At 37.8% G+C, this 18,955-nt stretch overlaps 1 protein-coding gene and 1 long non-coding RNA gene across 4 annotated transcripts; one reads left to right on the plus strand and one right to left on the minus strand.

Annotated features, from left to right (window-relative positions):
• The first annotated feature begins 5,836 nt into the window (after positions 1 to 5,836).
• On the plus strand, positions 5,837 to 18,611 carry LOC309491385 (uncharacterized protein). 3 transcript variants are annotated; one of them, XM_082190416.1, is made up of 16 exons: positions 5,837 to 6,184; positions 7,930 to 8,140; positions 8,957 to 8,986; positions 9,462 to 9,892; positions 10,024 to 10,129; positions 10,559 to 10,776; positions 11,047 to 11,178; positions 11,399 to 11,566; positions 11,662 to 11,798; positions 11,925 to 12,036; positions 12,132 to 12,212; positions 12,451 to 12,625; positions 12,777 to 12,866; positions 13,031 to 13,108; positions 13,237 to 13,297; positions 17,901 to 18,611. In XM_082190416.1, the coding sequence occupies exons 4-16, from the start codon at positions 9,464 to 9,466 to the stop codon at positions 17,908 to 17,910; spliced, it is 1,797 nt and encodes a 598-aa protein (XP_082046542.1). In that variant the 5' UTR covers positions 5,837 to 6,184; positions 7,930 to 8,140; positions 8,957 to 8,986; positions 9,462 to 9,463; the 3' UTR covers positions 17,911 to 18,611. The 3 variants fall into 3 exon arrangements, with proteins under 3 accessions (XP_082046542.1, XP_082046541.1, XP_082046543.1); XM_082190415.1 differs by lacking the exon at positions 17,901 to 18,611 and adding an exon at positions 13,460 to 15,995; XM_082190417.1 differs by lacking the exon at positions 17,901 to 18,611 and having other exon boundaries at positions 13,237 to 15,995.
• On the minus strand, positions 16,011 to 17,967 carry LOC309491387. The gene is made up of 3 exons (XR_014203093.1): positions 17,886 to 17,967; positions 16,584 to 16,658; positions 16,011 to 16,269 (listed from the first exon to the last, which is right to left on the minus strand). It is a non-coding gene; the product is annotated as an uncharacterized lncRNA (long non-coding RNA).
• Positions 18,612 to 18,955: the final 344 nt, after the last annotated feature.

The following is an 18,955-nucleotide window of genomic DNA, read 5'->3' on the forward strand; positions in this document are numbered from 1 at the left end:
TTCATAATGAGCTAATTTTCAATTATTCATTTCTTTTTGTTTGTTATGGAAACATACTAAATTAACTTTAAGTTGTTTTCTCAACTCTTCTACAAGTTGATTGACCATCCTTATCCAGTTTCTCTCCCAATTTTTCTAGTCTTTCTAGTCTTCTTTCTGCATATTAGAATGCTTTAATATAACAGATACTGCAATATTTTCCATAATCCTAATCTATTTTATGTGACTCTCATTAAATATTATTGGCCTACATGCTCATATGCTATCATATTCGTGATTTAATATCACTCTTCGTTTCTGCTGCCAAGTACGTGCACACATTTTTTTTCCCTCTAAAAAGAAATACTGTCTATTTTAATTTTTAATTTTATCATGATATTTAGGATGATGTTTAAAAATAACCTATGTTTTATATCATTTTTCATTTCTCACTCTTACTACAAGTAGGAGGTATTAGCCTCCATGTATTTTATCTTATATTACCATTATCTTTTGGTTATTTTTCCTTCTAGCCAATGCTAGAATATTCTTCAATATTCTTCACATTATTTAATAGTTTTCAAAATATTACTTTCATTATCACCAAATAAGTCTCCATAACTGTATTAAGACTTTTAGGATTTGCTTCTATGCCATTTTCTAAATTACATTCTTACACAATTCATATTTAATTTGTCCATGAATGATGTTCTTAAACGTTGCTAAGACTGACTACACTGTTGCAGTGTTTACAGATGTCTTTCCATTTCCCCCAAATATTCCAGTTCTAACCAAATGTATACTTTTCTGTCTTATCGACAAAATCTTAATTTCCTGTAATGTTCCTTCAGGGGAGATTCACCTTACAGTGAATAATCTCCGTTTACCTTCCTATTAAATATTTCTATCAGGACATTCACTTTAAACCATCTTGTTCTTTTCGTTTGTAATACTAATATCATTGAGGGTTTTTCTCCAATTTTTGACCCTAATTTACTTCACCTATATTCTAGTGCTTTATACGGTGGATTCATCAGGCAAGATTATGCAGATATGAGAATCCCATAATTTCAGTAGTTCCATAATGCACTATTCAAATGTTCTTCCTTTATGTACTATTAAATATATTTTCCCACTTTCTATCTTTTATACTTGTAGATTTTCCACATTAGCTTTATAGCACAACTTCCTGCTTTCTTTTGCTCCCAAAAAGCTTTAGTTCACTTAAATCGCTTGTACAGTTAGGCTACAGTAAAATCAACAAAATTCCAAATGGGTGCTACATCCATAATAATTTAAACAATCAATAATTATCATTTACCCACAGCAATTGATTTATATTAGCAGGATTTTTCTATATTTCAGCATTATTCTTCCTCTTTTTGGACTATTTACTTTAATTGGTTTTGATAAGTAAATTCCAAAGTATCACTCTACCCTCATCAAAAACTTTTAATATTTTACTGTTTTGTTAATCTTGTGCCAGCTCTTTCTCTTGGCACAGGCACTCGAGGTGCTTTGCTGGTCCTGTTCACTATTTCCTTGAAGACCAGCCTGTCGTGCTGAGTGAACCTCTAGCAGGCTCTCCCCCTTCCAGAAGTTCACTGGCACACAGGATCACCTCTGCCTTTCAATCATGTCATTGGGACTTTTTATAAAAAAAAAAATTTTTTTTTAATTTTTTTTATATATATAGTGCATTTAATCACATTCCCCCTTTTTGGGAGATTTTTTATTGTGATCAATTCTTACACTATATTGTAAATAGCTTTTAGCAATTGTTTCCATTAACCATTTCTCACTTTGGTTGGAATATTTTGCCTTCTTCAAAGCAAGATTTTAGGCTCTCTAGTTTTCTCCCACGTCTCCTGGGACAAAACCAGCAGCCACTTGCTTTCTACGTCATTTGTATTTATTTCAATACATTATGACCATATTTACGACGCTAGAAACACCCAGCTGTTTCGGTCTGATTTCTTTGTACACCTTTGTTCCGTAATTTTGCCTTAAATAGTTAAATCACCAAAGGTCCATGCCCCAAATTCTATGCCTATTGCGTACCATATATACCAGCAAATTAATTACTTTGGTTAATGTCTTTCAAACATTCATCGCATGTAGTCCACTGCAACCCTGTTACATAAACAGTCCTATGCATCCATCCATGTGCTCGCTGATAGTCACTGGGTCATTCATTATTACTTTGAGGAGAACTCATCCTACATTCCTGGCAGACAACAACACACTAGGTTCTTTCATTGTTTGTTGACAATCTTCTTTTTCAATTTATCATTAAGTTAACCTCAGTCCTGATAATACCTCTCTAGTTATCTCTAACTTAAGAAGCTTTTCTTTATCTTAATCATACTTTTATTGTTAAATTTCAATTTCATTTGTCACCTTGTTTTTTATAGCAAGGATCAAATTCCTGTTAAATCAGAGGAAATGTTCTAATAACTCCAAGTTTCTTAATCAACTATCCTCACGTTTATTATTATTTTTACATCTGTAAATGGCTAATCTCCATGTAAGTGTCACGTTTTGGGTTTGTTCTGGTCATGTTTCTGTCATGTCTTGTTTCCATGTCTGTAATGTGATTCCCTGTTTGTCATGTGATCCTGCCATTTCTTGTCATTGGTTAATTGTCTGATCATTGTTCACAGGTGTCCCTTGTTTTGTCATTAGTCTGTGTATTTAAGCCCTCATGTTTGCCATGTGTCTTTGTCAAGTATTGTTTCCTGTAGTCTGCTGTTGTGCAAAGTTCATGTTGTTGCTTTGGTTTTTGTTTCATGTTTTGTTTTAGTTATAATAAACTGCACATGGGTTCTCATCTCTCAACTTGCCTCCAGTGGATCCTTTATTACAGAATACTTGACCTCCTACAATGAACCCAGCGGTTGCCCTCCTAAACCTACGCCAGGGGAATCTTCCCCTGGAAACGTATGTGGAGAAATTTTGTGGGCTGTGTTGCCAATTGGATTTTAATGATGTGGCCCTCAAGGACATATTTAGAGTGAGTCTGAATGAGCCCATTCGCTCCCAGCTTCCTGGGGGAAAAATCCACTGGTCCTTGGCCCAATATATTGACTATGCCCTATTATTGAGCGGTTCCTCATTTACTGTGGGTTTTGAGGAGAAGCCCCACAGACCCACAGTATCTGCCAAGCCTGAGCCACTTCACGTCATGCCTGCCAAGCCTGAGCCACTTCACGTCATGTCTGCCAAGCCTGAATCTCTTCACGTCATGTCTGCCAAGCCTGAATCTCTTCAGGTCATGTCTGCCATGTCTGGGTCTCTTCACGTCATGTCTGCCAAGCCTGAATCTCTTCAGGTCATGTCTGCCAAGCCTGAATCTCTTCACGTCATGTCTGCCAAGCCTGAATCTCTTCAGGTCATGTCTGCCATGTCTGGGTCTCTTCACGTCACGCCTGCCAAGTCCGAGTCTGTTCACGCCACGTCGGCCGCCGAGCCTGTGTCTCCTGACAAGATGGCCGCCGCCGAGCCTGTGTCTCCTGACAAGATGGCCGCCACCGAGCCTGTGTCTCCTGACAAGATGGCCGCCGCCACGCCTGAACCTGAGCCCTCAGTTATGGCTACACTAACAATTATGGCCACAGCCATATGGTGTGTGTGGTCGGTGCACACATTTGAAGTTCACGTCACGTCTGCCGGGCCAGAGACTGTTCACGTCACGTCTGCCGAGCCAGAGACTGTTCACGTCACGTCTGCCGAGCCAGATCCTGTTCACGTCACGACTGCTGAGACTTTTCACGTCATTTCTGTTCTGGAGTCGTTGTCTGTTCCAGCCCATAACCCCATAGCTGTCCCCAAGAAAATTTTTGGGGGGGGCAGTAGGGTCCTTGATAGGACCATGGAGGCCGCGCCGCCATGGCCACCTGAACTGTCTGGTCCACCCTGGCCACCTGAACTGTCTGGTCCACCCTGGCCACCTGAACTGTCTGGTCCACCCTGGCCACCTGAACTGTCTGGTCCACCCTGGCCACCTGAACTGTCTGATCCGCCCTGGCCTCCTGCACTGTCTGGTCCACCCTGGCCACCTGAACTGCCTGATCCACCCTGGCCACCTGAACTGTCTGATCCGCCCTGGCTTCCTGCACTGCCGGATCCGCCCTGGCTTCCTGCACTGCCGGATCCGCCCTGGCTTCCTGCACTGCCGGATCCGCCCTGGTTTCCTGCACTGCCGGATCCGCCCACGCCTTGCCACGGCCCAGGTCCGCCCACGCCATGCCACGTCCCATGTCCTGTCCCCCTGCACGGGCCTGGCCCACCATCCCTCCTCCACTCCACCACCCTCCTGGTCTTGTATTGTGTTTTGGTTTTGTTGGGCGTCGGGAGACGCCCTTAGAGGGGGGGATTCTGTCACGTTTTGGGTTTGTTCTGGTCATGTTTCTGTGTCATGTCTTGTTTCCATGTCTGTAATGTGATTCCCTGTTTGTCATGTGATCCTGCCATGTCTTCTCATTGGTTAATTGTCTGATCATTGTTCACAGGTGTCCCTTGTTTTGTCATTAGTCTGTGTATTTAAGCCCTCATGTTTGCCTCATGTCTTTGTCAAGTATTGTTTCCTGTAGTCTGCTGTTGTGCAAAGTTCATGTTCTTGCTTTGGTTTTTGTTTTCATGCCACGCCATGTTTTTGTTTCATGTTTTGTTTTAGTTATAATAAACTGCACATGGGTTCTCATCTCTCAACTTGCCTCCAGTGGATCCTTTATTACAGTAAGCTTATTCAGACATTTCTTACAGTCACTCTGTATGCAGTACTTGTTGATTTTCAGTTTGTTAAATAGCTGTACAATGAAAAATATTAATTTCATTTATCACATCTTGCCTGCAACTTTTATGAGTAGGCTATTAACAGCTGTTCTTGTATTTTGATCACTCTGCCGCATATCTTAATATTTATATTAGAACTAATTTCAGTTAATCAATATTCAGACCTTGTCTTTGTTCTAAATATCCTAAAACTATTTGGTCAGTCTAAAGCAGTCACTATCTCTTCCACCGTAGTAATAATTATACATTTACTTTTGTTATGTACATTATTATTTTATCATTATAATTATATATTTTTTCTAAATTCATTCCGACGACCCATCCTCTTTCTCTCTCTATGTTTCTTCCGGCTTCTCCCTTTATAGGGTCACCAGTGGATCATCCACATATCTGTTTGGCATTGAAGTTAACAACAAATTCCTTTCCTTGTGCGACCCAGCATTGGGAGTGCACTCATGCAACGCCAGAACTTCCTAAAAATCCATGAACTAATATATGTAACCCACTAATTATTTTAATATCTTATTCACTGTATTTTACCTCCATATTTGACTTTTAAATAACTCCATTATAAGTGTTGCATATCCTTAACATATTACCTTTAACATATACAATAGTAATATTATAATGTCTGTCCCCATTTAGGAACATCTTGTTATCAGTCAAAACTTCAAAGATTAATTTCTCACTAAGGTGTTAAATTTGGTCTAATATCTGTTATATATTATACATTCTGTTTCCGTTTCTCTACTTTTCTCTAAGTCAAGCTAGCTTATCAGCTGTATTAATATCATATCACTGTGTTTTCTTTAAAATTGTCTGGTTGGACTAAAAGGGTCAGAAAAAGGCTTAGTCTATATAAGAGGTTAAGTCCCCCCAACATTTTTTAAAGCTTTAGAGCTAAATCAGTTAGTTTACCTGGCGGTCTATTTTCCCGTTTTTCAAAACAGTTTAAATCAAACCCTGTTTCTCCATGTATTGCTGGGTTTGTCTGGTAAAACTCCTGTTGAGTGACCTTGAGATACTCCCGTGAGCTGTGTGCTAGGCTGTACCAGGAGAAACATTACTCCCCCTAACATGCTGCTTTCTCTAACTTCAAACTCAAATCTTCAGTCTTCAGTGCACATAGTTTTACAAACAATTGTACGTTTTTAAGAAACCTCTTTCCTTTTTTATGACTTTTTATCTGGCTATTAATAGTTGTTACAACATAAGATATCAATCGTCCTTTTATTATAATGTTTTGCTTTTATTTTTATCTTTTATTTTTCTTCCTCACTGCAATGTTTCCACATTTGAGGCTCTCTAACTGTAGTTGTTTGTCAGATGAAGCATATCTTTTGACCTCGTCAGAAATTCCAACTTGGAATATCTTTTGCACAGAACTGCTAAACTTTTTCTCAGAAGCAAGGTATGTTTTTATTATTATTTTATTTTATTAATTGATATAATATTTTATCAATATCGATATTCAAATGCCCTAATGTTTTTATCTCATTAGTCTAGTTATAATTGCACTAGATACTTAGGGTAAAGTTACTGACAATACAGCAGCAGTGAAGCAACACTTTAGTGACTTAAATCTCTTCTTAAAACATATTTCAGGTTTTACTTGATTTTCCATTTTATTTGTTTATATTTGTATTTTAAATGTGTAGTTTTCACTCTTGTGTTTGCCTGTAAAGCGCTTTGAGAAAGCAACTTTTAAAGGTGCTATATAAACTAAATGTATTATTATTAATACTTGGGTAAAGCTGGTTTTATATTCACACATTCGGCACAAACTACAACACATTTGTTGGTTATTTTTCCTAGAACTCAACGTCTTTCACACGGCTGCTTTAATTGCACTAACATTTCAGCTTATTCCTGTTTAGTTTAATCAATTTTTTTTTTTTTTTTTTAATATGTAATGCTTCATCATTTGCTAGCAATAACATGCTTTAATGTAACCCATTAAGCTATGTATTTTATGCGTAAACCACTTCAAATTACAAAACCTAAAACTCTTAAACTCAAACTCGTTAAACATTAATAATCTTATGTATATATACTTGTTAAATCCCCAAACTTGACTTCCTAGGCAATTGTTTAACACAACTTCTACAGCTTTTAAACAGTTTTTGCTTTATTGAGTCCTCAATCAAATTATTAATTCTAAATTTCACTGTCCAGGGTGTTTCCTTAGTTATCTTGAGCGGCTGGAATGGTAGGTATTTCGACTCCTTTAAAACCTTCTGCCATTAGTATAATAGTATTAAAAAATTATATATATATATAGCCTATATATACATAAAAACAGCTTTGCCTTCTTTCACAACTTCTTCAATTGGTATAGACCTCTCTTATCTAAATGTATTTATTAGATACATTTTCCATCTATTATTCTTAGTTTCTCAGATGTTAATAAAACATCTATCAGCTTTTTTCCTTCGGTCCACAACATTGTATCTTGTCGCTAACTTAAACATTCCATTTAATAATGCTCTTTGAATTCACTATTTTCAACAGCTCTCCTAATCTAAGAAGTTTACAATATAAGTTTTTGTATAAATTTCTGTATAAAAATCCATACTTCATGTATAGTTATAATTAACTTTTTACTAATTATAGCTCATCCTTCTTGCTTATCTGTTCGTCCAACTGTTTGTACAGTATTTTATTTTTGTCTAAACTGTAATATTTATTCTTATTTCTTTTATAATATTTTCTTATATGTAAAGCACTTTGAATTACCATTGTGTATGAAATGTGCTATATAAATAAGCTTGCTTTGCCTTGCCTTATCTTGTTATTTTAATAAATGAATTAACAATTTCTTGCTGCTAGCCCTTAATTACATATTTTTAAATAAATTATATTTTCTTACCTTAGAGTAGCAAAGTTTTCTTGTAGAAAACCCGTTATAGTTCAGTCTCAGTCACATCTCCATTTTTGAACCTTTATCAGCGTATACCAAGGCCTGTTCTAAGTTACTGAAGTATTTTTCTCTGCTGTAGGCATTATTAAAAAATTTGTTCAAGACTAAAATAGCCTATAAAATATGAAATATTCTATTTATGTTTGTTTGTCCACTTACGTAATTTACATATTTATTTATTACTTCGTAGTATTCATATTATTTAGTTAATACTATCTTTTCATTTTTTTATCTAGGAATATCTCTTATCACCCGATTGAATGGACATTATCAGTGGTTATCGGCCCATTCGTATGGGCCAGTAGGCCCCTACTGTGCCTCCTAGCAGGTGCAGTAGGTTGTTATCATCTATTCACATCGCTGATCAGCATCATACAGGAAGACTCTCGATCCAGTCCCCCAGGAATACAGTCCGCCGCCAGACCTCAAACCTCCAGCGACTTTCAGGTAAAATGACAGAAAATTAAGACATTTTCAACTGTTCCTATCTAGTTTATGAGCTAAAAAAAAAAACACATTTTTAAACATCTGTTATATTAAAGCTATAACAAGGTAACATAAAAGAGTTTAAACGAAATACCAGATATTGTTTTTATCGATTTTTTTTTTTTTTCATTTGCATTTACTCTATTTACCGGTCAAGCTAGCATTACAGTTTACTACAAAAACGTTGTTTTTTTTAATCGAAACAAAACTGTTAGTTTTACTAACAATTTAGCTTCCACCATGGCTAACTAATGATTTAAAAAAAGTTAGCAGATGAGAGGAAAAAAACGATTTATTACACCGTGAGTTTCCTGTAAATTACACCTTTTAGCCTTAAAGGCGTTCTGTGTAATGACTACACTGTACATATATTTTGTATCTGCTTCATACAAACTCTTCATTCAGGCTATATCATGCTCGTATATAGGCCTACCTACTGTATATAGTGATAGTGAAATCAGGTTTGTGGTAGCTCTATTTTGATTTATGTAAGCTAGCAACAACAGGCTAACAAAAATGCATTACTTCAATTAACCTTGAACTTGAAACATAAACATGCTTTCCTGCTTATATTTTGGGGATATTTAATTTAAATTTATCAATCAATAAATTCCTCTTGAAACAAACTTTGTTGTATTATTTTAATGTAATACTGTGAAACTGCTTTGATACAATCTGTATTGTGAAAAGCGCTATACAAATAAACTTGACTTGACTTGACTTATGTTTCTCTGTACTTGACTTTGTCCATCTCATTTTACAACTTTTGATTCCCAGATTAGGAAAAACTGTTCCAAGATTGCAGTGGTAAGTTTATTTGATTTATTATCTATCTAGTTATGTATCTATGTCATGGTCTCCCGGCTTTTTGGTGTTGTGTTCCTTTTGTGTTAGTTTTGCCTTAGTCTTGTTTCCTGTTTTTTATTTTGTTGGTTCATTCCCTTGTGCATTCTGTCCTGTTACTTCCTGCTCCTTGTCACACCTGGTTTCTATCTCATTGTTAGCCGCTCAGTGTACATATACCCCTAGGTTTCTTTATTTCCCTGCCAGATCCATGTTGCTTCCCCCTGTATCTTCCATGTAGTCTGTTACATTTATTTGATTAAAACTTGGTTCCTCCACCTGCCTGCCTCCTGACTTTGTTGCTGCATTTAGGTCCTCACCATCCACAACTCGTGACATCTAGGCCTATATTTTAATACATCATGCACATTAAGGAACAAAAATCTAGCTTTTGTTGTATCCATTAGTCATGCATGTGTCTTTATTGCCTTTTTTCCAGAGATGGGAAAAGCATTGAAAGGCACACGGTTAAGAAACATCAAGATACAGGTGCTGAGGAGGAATATCAATGGTTGTGTAAAGGTTCATTACCTTACACATAAAGACATCCCCAAGCCCAGCTCCCAACAAACAGGCCTTTTGAACTCCACACTTGTTCCATCAGAACAAGATGAAGCAGCAGGCTGTAGTTCATCTTCCGAGACTGCGTACAGTAAGGCGAAGAAGAGAGAGCTAAATGCCTGGAATACAGTCAAGGAGGACATGCTCAAAGTTTCATTTGAAACTTCAGCACCAATAACTTCCAAGTGTTCTGTCTGCCAACGGCATGCTGATTATAGGTGCTTGGAGTGCAGCACCACGGCAGTCCTTTGTGAAGCCTGTCTGAGGAGGACTCACCACAATTCATTGCACGTCCCTGATAAATGGAATGTATGAACAACAGCATTCACTCACACATATAGCAAAATATTTGTAAATCTTGTTTTAGCACAATACTACAATTTGTGTTGTCTTGAATTACTCATTTCCAAAACTATTAGTTAAAGTTATCTTTCTTTCAGAATTCTTCTTATGAACCATCCTACCAGGGGCTATTCCTGTATTTACCCGAGGGCCATGAAAACCATGCTGTGTACAGGAAAGATATAAAAGTCATTGTCAACACAGGTTTGTCATTTTATAATGTTAAAAGTCATGTGTTTAATTTCCTTGACCAAAGAAAAGAGAGGCTGATGAAATGTTGAGCAATGACGTTCTCGTAGGAATTTCTCACACTTCTGATGTGCAATTTTCCAGTAATAACATATCAGGTTACTGGTGACACAGTGTCTGTGTTAATATACATTATAGTAATGATTATGGATTTGATTTATATAGCGCTTTTCAAGACACTCAAAGAGCTCTACGTTGAATCCATTATTCTTTCACTCATTCATACTTGGTGATGGTAAGCTACTTGTGTAGCCACAGCTGTCCTGGGCCAATGAGTGCAAATGGCCACTGCCATGCTGCCGTCTATCAATAAGATTGTCTATCATTATCAATAGACTATTTTATTGTATTCCTTGGTTATGTTTTTATGTATTTTTTTTGCAGGACGTCTCTGCACCATCCCTATAGATATGTGCGAGTGTGAACCTGAAGCCTGCACTCTTCTGCGGTATGGGCTCTGGCCAGCAACAGCTGAAAAGCCTCAAACTGCCTTCTCCATTCCTTTACTGGAACTATTTGTTTGTCTGTCACTGGAGTGTCAGGTTTCTGTTGAGGGTTTTTGCAACACTCTGCGCTGGAGAAACAATCTGACTCCTACAGAGGTGAGTCAGATTGCAGAGGTAATTTTGAAGTCCCATCTGTGACGCCAACATTTCAGATCAAGATATATATCACAACGAAGAGTAAATCATTACGAAAACATCTAGGATCTTACAGTTGTATGAAAGAAGATTGCTGATTTTTCATTTTTTATAAGAAATATATTTATAATTATATTTATAATTTGGTAATGAACCATGCAAAGTATTACTTTGGCTTTTAATGTTAATGATGTTTCAGTAACATTTTTGCTGATGCGGTTAATACCATAGGTTAACGCACTCTACAGAGCCCTGGTGGGAGAATCCATATCCCACTTTAGGCATCACCACTTCCGACAAAGGAGTTTGGTGGATATTTGCCCTCAGTTTGATGATGGGACCACGTGCCCAGCATGTCCAAAGGTGGGTTCTACTCTCCTAGCTTAGTTCATGTTAGATTACTTGATTGCAGTTCCCATGAAATGATCAAATTGAATCAATGTGAAGTGTTACATTTTGATATAACGGTAACAGTATATGTTCACCAGCCTGGTATGAGTATGAATGAGGGAACTTGTGCATCTTTTATCTTTTTTGTTGCACCAGATACAAAACCAGAATTACTCAAGTTATTGTTTCCTAGGTGGATGGAGATATGATAGTAACTCTGGATGCCAACTTTGGCCTTGTGAGGAAACAAAGCTCAGGGACAAGCCTAGTTGAGCCCTTACATGGGACCCGCATGTTTGTTGCTGAAAATAATGTACAGGAATATCTGCTTTCACATCCTGATAATTCCAAGCCTCACGAGGTTAGTCACAGTTGTAGAATACTTTATCACAAACTTAAACTAATAGAAAAACACCTAAGTCTTCCCATAACCATCTGCATTTTTCCTTATCCCAGGACTGCAGTAACTTCAAGGCTGGCAACATGCTGAGATCACAAAAAAAAGAGAAAAAGCTTGATGTTGCAGGAGTGTTTGGAGCCTCCTGTCGTCATGAAATCCCACTGATGTTTGTAAACATGAGCCAAGGAGAACGGCAAGTCTATGACATACTGAATAGTAGAATAGAAGTGTATTAACCTGTGATATGTATATGGGCAATATTACAACATACTACTAAATGAGCTCAGCATCAGAATTCCCATGTTTTGTGTTGTTATAGGTTAGCTTATCCCCTGTATGTCATTGATGAGCTTCTTCAAAGATGCACAAAGAAGAACATACACTTGCGGGTGGTCTATGATATTGCCTGTGTTGTTGCCTCACATTTGAACGTGAGTTCTTTTTTAAACTTCTGTGTAAAGTTTCAATATTTTCTAAAAGATCTTAAAATAACAAATAAAAGCTCTGCCATACTGTGTTCAAACAGAAATCAGGTGAGGGTATACCTCCCAACATCTCCTTGGCTGTGCCGGCTTTTCACATTTATGGACACAAACTGCCCTGCCAGGTAATACCATTGGATTTAAACAGATGTCAGGATCTGTGGATCACTTCATTCCCTCCTTGTTTAGCTTCCATTCTCCTGTCCACTGCACTGCTTAAATAAAGTAGAAAGGCCTGAAAGTAATCTTGAATCTAACATTTTCCTGACGTTTTCTAAACTTGTTTCACAGCCGTGCTGTTGCGGACAATGTGAGAGGTTGTGTCAATCTCTGTGATATTTTACGACTTTGCTTTAATCACAGATCAAGTACAGCACCAGACGGCTTAGTGGGTTTGGGCTTACTGATGGGGAAGGAATGGAGAGACTGTGGTCTTTCCTCCGAAGATTCGCCAGGGTCACAAAGGAGATGACTCACCGGCTTGACCTGCTGACTGATGCACTTCTGCACTATGGACGGAGAAAATCTACTGACCTTGGTTAGTTTACCATAGTATGGCGATGTCATAAATCAGTGCTAGTAGTTTAACGCACTGTGCTTGTTGGTTTAAATTGTACACATTTAATATTTTCTGGAGTTTAGCTTGAACAAATTGTACTACGCAAGTAAATTCAAGTATTTCTTTGCAGCGTTGAACCTCCTGCAAAAACTGGACAAAGCAGAGAAACTATCAACTCTAGCTGAAGAAGACATTTCATCTGTCATCAGAGAGGCACCAGGTAAATTGCACACAAGAAGCAGAAGCAGTAAAAAATTGTGTTGATTAAGATTTACGATCATATAATTTTCCATTTAATTTACAACCATTTTGCACATAGTGGTATTATGTAGAATTGATCAGTCGGTTGTTTTGTTTGTTTGTTTTTATTTGTTTTTTTTTTAGTGTTGATCTCTGAGCAACACATTGAGAGATGGAAGAAAAGAGAGATAGAGCTGTCCCAACAGAAACCAAAACCAATACGTAAGCAACTGAAGTGAATGTTTTAACCATTGTTTTAAGCAAATGTAACTACAGTAATTACCCAAAAAAATACCTGACAAAATAAAAGAAAAAGAAATGTAGCTGTAACATTTTCATCTGATCTCCAGACACTGTCTCTAAATGGAAAAGGGACTACATTAAGGAGTTGATAAAGTTCTACAATCTCAAGTAAGAATTCAGTGTCTTGTCTACTGATATGTAATAACAAGGCACATTGGTGTAGGAAACTGTTGCAGTGGCCCTGTTCAGACCCAGTATTAACATGTGCTCTCACTGATACAAAGTGGTCAGCCCTAAGTGTGTCTGACCTGGTATTTAAATGCATTCCAGTGTTTCCTCTACAGTGACTCAACTGTGGCGGCCTGCCACTGCTATATTGTTTGCACCACGCCTTTAAAAAGCACATGGACAACGTCAACATTTCTGAATTGAATCCTCTGTCATATGCTGTTAGAATGCTGTTACGTGTGACCTGGACAACTTCTGTGTGTGGTTTGGCCAGATCCAAGGGGTTTGGCCAGGGGTTCTGTCAAGATGGGGTGCTGAGTGTACATTAATGAGATATAAAATGAACTTCTTTGATTTTAGCAAATGGAATGAAACAAAGTGTGAAATATTTAAAGGGGTCTGAATACTTTCCGTACCCACTGTACTGTGTGGCAACCCCAATCAGGCCTTCTTTCCAGCTTATATGAATGACCTAGTGTTCTGACCAATATTATAACTCTAAAAGTGACTAAATTTGGAATATATATCCAAAAAATATAAGAAAAAAAAACTGAACGCTTAATTCTATATACTCGGTTTGCAAATGCTCTCTCAAAGTAAGCCTTTGAATGGATCTGTCAATGAAATGAGAAAAATTAAATACTTTGGCTTTTACTCAACCAAATACATAATTGAAAAGGTCTTAATGTGGAGAATAACATATATCAGTATGAAGACTCTACTGGGCTCCTTCTATGAAAGAATGAGCTTTGAACCTTGGCCTCAGTGCATATTTGAAGGCTTATAATTTACCAACAAAAAGGGCTAAAACCATGGGACCAACTGTTATAGAGAGCTCTTGACCTGAACTGTCATGTAATATCTCATGTGTTATATCCACCACCTGGGGGCGCTGTCAAATAGGGATTAAATACAATTTCACCCATTTTGCAATTAGATATTTAAGATCTGAATCCTCAGTTGCATTCAGCGTCCCTTTAAACACCCGATGAGTTGTTAATTATATATTTGGAAATTCAAGTTTGATGCAAAATAATCATATTATGTAAAAACTACAAATACTTATGGCCGCGCCATGCGGGTGAAAACATGTCAGCGCCATGATTGTAGTTCTTGTGGGGTCCGACCGAGATGCAATTTTAGGGTTACAAAACGATATATCTATTGCATAAATCAAAGACCAAATATAGCCGAACTAGTGATTACACTGCCTCTAGATGACAGATGTTAGTAAAATGTGAATATGATGGATTATTTTAGATATATTATCTTTTATAAATTAACATGGGTGTAGGCCATAGACAGTATAAGAAATGGACAGAGTCATCTCATTGGAACTCAATTGAAGCCCATTTTCAGCGATTTTTTTAGGACTTCCGTTCCTGACGCGCAGACTCAAACTGAGCTTGACGACGTAGATGTGACGTAAGCAACCCGTCTGTCTTCTAGTGGCTGTGGCATGAGAAATCTGAATCATTCCCTTCCGAATCTTGCAGAGACGGAGAGCGTGGGTAGGAGGTGTCCATGAGCTAGGAGCAGGAGAAACTTTTGCTAGGTATTCTGATTAATTATTTTGTCATTTTGCCTCCACGTCTCCCCGATTGCCCGCGAGCTTCTCCTCCTGTCTATACGGTAATCTCTATACTGTGCGACAGAGAGTCGCGTGGTTATGACGCAATCGTTAGCCTACTTTTACAAAAACTGTTTTTACGGGGCCATAACGTAAGCTACAAGGTAATGGAGCATTTTATACATTGTCGTGTTTCTTTAGAAATAAATAATGGACAAATGGAGTCTTTAAACGCCTCAGATGTAAAGTTATTCGCTGTCAAAGTGACGCCAAAATGAATGGGAGTCAATGAGATGCTAACAGCAGGTGAAGTTCTGCTACAAGATGGTGGCACGCGGCCGGCTTCAACTTCCGGTCGACTTCCTTCCCGCTTGGTGTAGGCTGGTAAGTTAGGTCTTCCGGTTTTCCTGTGGTGGATAGGGTCGTGAAAACATATGGTTACTTTATTTTTCAGACAAATTATGGAGCCGAACAGCCATTTACTAAGTTACTGTGGTGAGGCAAAAAAGTAAATATGTCGGTTTATTTAAGATATTCGTGCCAAAACGTTTAATAAATTACCACTTCCGCATGACGTCTCAGATTGACACTAAGAGCAGCCAATGGGATACCTGTCGGATTTCTTTCACCGTCTTTGGATTGGATCGGGAGTCTTCCTGTGTCAGTGCAGTTGGACAGCGGGGCTGTCCAAGTGTGATAACCGATGTATTATTTATTGTTAGACTACATGGACTTTATATGTATTACGATTTATACCATTTATATCCATCATATCTGTGAATAAAAAACGTTATTGTGGTGGTGGAGATTGAGAACATTTATGTTCCAGGAATTTCTCAGAATAAAAAATAAACATTCTGTAAGTGTGCATTACATGAACTCAAATAACTCCCCAATTCACAGTAAACCATGCTTCTATTTCCAACAATATCTTTATTTTTATTTTTAACAGTTTAACAATCACGCACTGCACAGAGCACACACATCTGAACATAAACAGCACGCCCTAAAACAAAAATATCCCACCCCCACCCCGTTCACATGTATACAAACATACATGTAAAGAAATGACTAAAACCATGCTTCTTAATAATGTGAAACTTTAATTCATGCTGTGTAATGATTACAAAAGGCATGCAAAAAACATTTTAAACAAAACAACAAAGACATTTATTTTAGGTGTTTCAGCACTGACAGTGTTGGCACATGTTGCTTTTAAAACCACATGCAGTATGTGACCAGAACTGACACACTGTACACTGTGACCATGAACGCCATTTTTTGGTAGCATTCTTTCTCTTGTCACCAAAATGGATGTGGCAGACACAGCAGGTGTCTTGACCTACCAAGAAAAAAGGAAGTAAGGAAAAACAAAAGATACGTTTTTTTTATGTACATTTTGTAATCAATCAATCAATCAACCAACCAAAAGTATTAAACATATTTAAAATAATGTCTCAAAGGCGGCTATTTCTGTTACAACTGGCCAGCTCAACATAAAGCACTTTACCTCTGTGAAACAAGTCTCAAAGTGCTGTATCATATAAATGTTATCCTAAAATAATTTAACTTAAACATTTTCATATGAAGACTCTGCAATAGACAATAAGACTTGTGGTTGCAAGGATAATGTATAATTTGCTGTGGAATACATACTGTCATCTGCAGTCATCATGACGACATAAGTGGCTGAAGAAGTTCTAGGGAAGTTCTCTGCTATCTGCTGTGCACCTACAGTACATAAAACAATATGATAAAAACTCAATACATATCTTGTACCTTAATGGAAAATTTGTAATCCAATTTGTCAGCATTTATATGACCCATGACTATTGGATACAGTAAGCAGTGTTAGTATTGACATTCACTGGACACTTTATTATATACAGCTGTGCTACTGCTTATGAACACAAATATCTAACCAGCCAATCACATAGCAGCATCTCAACACATGTAGTCATGTAGACATGGTGAAGAAGACTTTCTGAAGTTCAACCTGAGCATCAGAATGAGGAAGAAAGGGGATTTAAGGGACTTTGAATGTGGCATGGTTGTTGGTCTGAGTATTACTGGGATTTTCACCCACAACCATCTCTAGGGTTTCCAGAGAATGGTCTTAAAAATGCAGAAAATAAATATTGTCTGGTCTGATGAGTCTCCATTTCAGCTCCACATTCAGATGGTAGGCTCAGAATCTGCTGGAGACATCATGAAAGCATGGATTCATCCTGCCGCCCATCAACGCTTCAGCTGCTGCTGCTGGAATGGTGGTGGGGGGGTTTCTTGTCCCACTTTGGGCCCCTTAGTCCCAACGTGGTATGGTTTAACCAGCACAGCCTACCTGAGTATTGCTACTGACCATGTCCATCCCTTTCTGAGCACAGTGGAACATCTTCTGATGGCTACTTCCAGCAGGATAATGCACCATTTCACAAAGCTCAGATCATCTCCAGCTGCTTTCTTCAACATCATAATGAGTTCACTGTCCTCCAACAACCTCCACAGTCACCAGATCTCAATGATTCCATGACATATGCTCACAAATTGTATTAAAAAACATACTAAATTTGACATTGACCAAATCTGGACACAATTAGCCTTTATACAGAAGTAATGTGGACATCAATACTTGACATTCAGTACACGTTGGAAAAAAGAAGTCGTCTGGTGTCACGTTGTGAACCTGTAGGGGATGTAATTTAGGTGTCCAGAAACCACTTAAAATATGCGCCGTTTGGACGTCTCTTTGCGCTGTAGGTGTGATCCCTACTGCATGCGAAGACCTATGTGATATTCATTTTTCTTTTTGAAAAATAAATATGGTTAAACAATTTGTGAGCTTTTCTCTCTTTTTCTGTTAGTTTTGTGAGCATTTGTCTGTGCACCAATCTCAATCTAATAAAACGCATTTGGGTTGTAGCCACTGGCATTAAAAAGAAATCAGTTACAAATAATTACCATTTCCACACATAGGTTGCAGTAACTCTTCCACTGACTGGCATCCTTCCTTTGGATGGATATCGTCTGCCGTGGCTTCTGGGTCCATGTCCTCAAGAACACCCTCTCCCATCCCAGTTGGACTGCATTTTGTCGCATCTGCTTTATATGTTAAGGCAAAAAAGGTACACTTACTGTATGAAGGATATGCATGACACGTAATTGCTGGAGGAAAAAATAGTATCATATAGTATAAATAGTATCAAATAGTACCTATAGTATCATACAGGGAATATAAGTTACAACAATGAAAGGAATAGATTTATTAATTTCATAGTTTGTAAATGTAAACCACTGTAATGGGCAATAACAGTCTCCAAAATCATAATTAACTATGTAAAGACTATCTGGAGAGGTGCCTTAAAAATGGTGTTCCACTATAATTTTGATTCTGGAACAAAACACAAAAATCAGTTTGGGATGTTTATAATGGCCCTGCACAATATTGTAATATTTTTGTTACCTCATTATTCGCTCAGTGTTCAAAGAGCGAAATAGCATGCAGAAATACAACTGCCACTAGTAAGTCTAAATATGACTTACTAATTTCAAATGAAATCTGCTCAGAATTTTTCAAAATGGCATCTAATTGGTGTCTTCCATAAAAAGATGGCTTCCTTAGACCAAGGCCATTTGGCAGTCCAACTACCGTCAGGCCTCAGTTTAAAGCAGCACCAGAGCCCGTCTACGGAGAGCCTGTCCACTCCCTATTAAGCCCTATTGTACCGAATTTTGGTTGTAGTACCACCAGAGTTCCACTGGGGGCGCTCGCCATGAGTGCAAAATGAATGGGAGTCAATGGGGCTAGACGGCTAAATTTGTCTCTTTCACCCGATTGCCGTTGAGAAATCTCAGATGTGATTGTAGATTTTGCAAGTTCAACATGGGTTTTAGGTCGAAAGTTGAATGAACGAGTACTTATGTCGTTTTGATTTCTTACAGGTTGAGTTGTTGTTGCCCATAACACGCTAGCATTCTGCTAATGACGTCAGCATTCTGACGTCATTGACATTTTGAAAGACTTTTTTAAA

This window comes from Leuciscus leuciscus (genome assembly GCF_965113295.1).
Source record: "Leuciscus leuciscus genome assembly, contig: HAP1_SCAFFOLD_197, whole genome shotgun sequence".
NCBI classification, from domain to species: domain Eukaryota; kingdom Metazoa; phylum Chordata; class Actinopteri; order Cypriniformes; family Leuciscidae; genus Leuciscus; species Leuciscus leuciscus.